General features: G+C 47.7%; 1 protein-coding gene across 1 annotated transcript; it reads right to left on the reverse strand.

Annotated features, from left to right (window-relative positions):
• Window positions 1-343: 343 nt before the first annotated feature.
• PPTG_22723 (hypothetical protein) lies at window positions 344-536 on the reverse strand (the record flags this gene model as incomplete). Its single annotated transcript, XM_008905853.1, has 2 exons — window positions 344-365; window positions 430-536. 2 exons carry the CDS (start codon window positions 534-536, stop codon window positions 344-346), a joined length of 129 nt encoding a protein of 42 aa, XP_008904101.1.
• Window positions 537-803: the final 267 nt, after the last annotated feature.

Here is an 803-nt window from a genome sequence, read left to right on the forward strand (position 1 = left end):
TAAACAGAATATCATTGGCTACAATTGAAAGAAATATTTGTATCAGACCAGATATCCGGACATGTCTCATGGCATATTTTTGTTTGGGGCGAATTTTTCCGTGGTCACCTGTATATCAAAGTGGCCCTTTGTGGGAAGATGAAGAAGGGAGAGAGGTGCTTGGGGCTGGCGGGGAGGATTCAAAAGGTGGTCTCTCCCCGACCATACGCCAACCTCCAGCATGGCTGGTTGTCGGAACCCTCTATTTAATCAATACCCTGTCTAAGATGATATGACACTAAAGTGAACTAGTGACCTAACCTGTTTCACTCACCCACTACAATAGAATAGCCTTTCATAATCGTCATACCTTCTGTTTCGTAGTCCTGGTCGCACTTTTTATTCCGCGCGCTCGTCCTTGCCAAACTACTTGCACTCGAAACTGCTCACTTGTCAATCTGATAAGTCGTCGTGCAGTCGATACATTCTTCCACCGCCTTCTTGTCCAGCGTCGTCGCGGTCCCGCCACCACAGACTTGCGCATAGAGGCTGCCCATCGGGCTGCCTTGGCTGCTAATCATCGCATAGAGTCTACTTTGTTGGACTGCGGTGGTTAATTTGGGGGCGGTTCTGCTTGACGTCGTTGGACTGGTGTCAATTTAGCGGTGTAGTTGAAGTCGAGCAGCATTACCGATGTAACATCTCAGTGACCTTTTGAAGACCACGAATGTAACGGGGTTACACGCAAGTGGCTACATGTAGCCACTTGATTACGGCAATGGGTTTCACATTGGTGTGAGAGATACACCAATGGTTACATTTGA

This window comes from Phytophthora parasitica, assembly GCF_000247585.1.
Source record: "Phytophthora parasitica INRA-310 unplaced genomic scaffold supercont2.22, whole genome shotgun sequence".
Classification (NCBI taxonomy): Eukaryota; Oomycota; class Peronosporomycetes; order Peronosporales; family Peronosporaceae; genus Phytophthora; species Phytophthora nicotianae.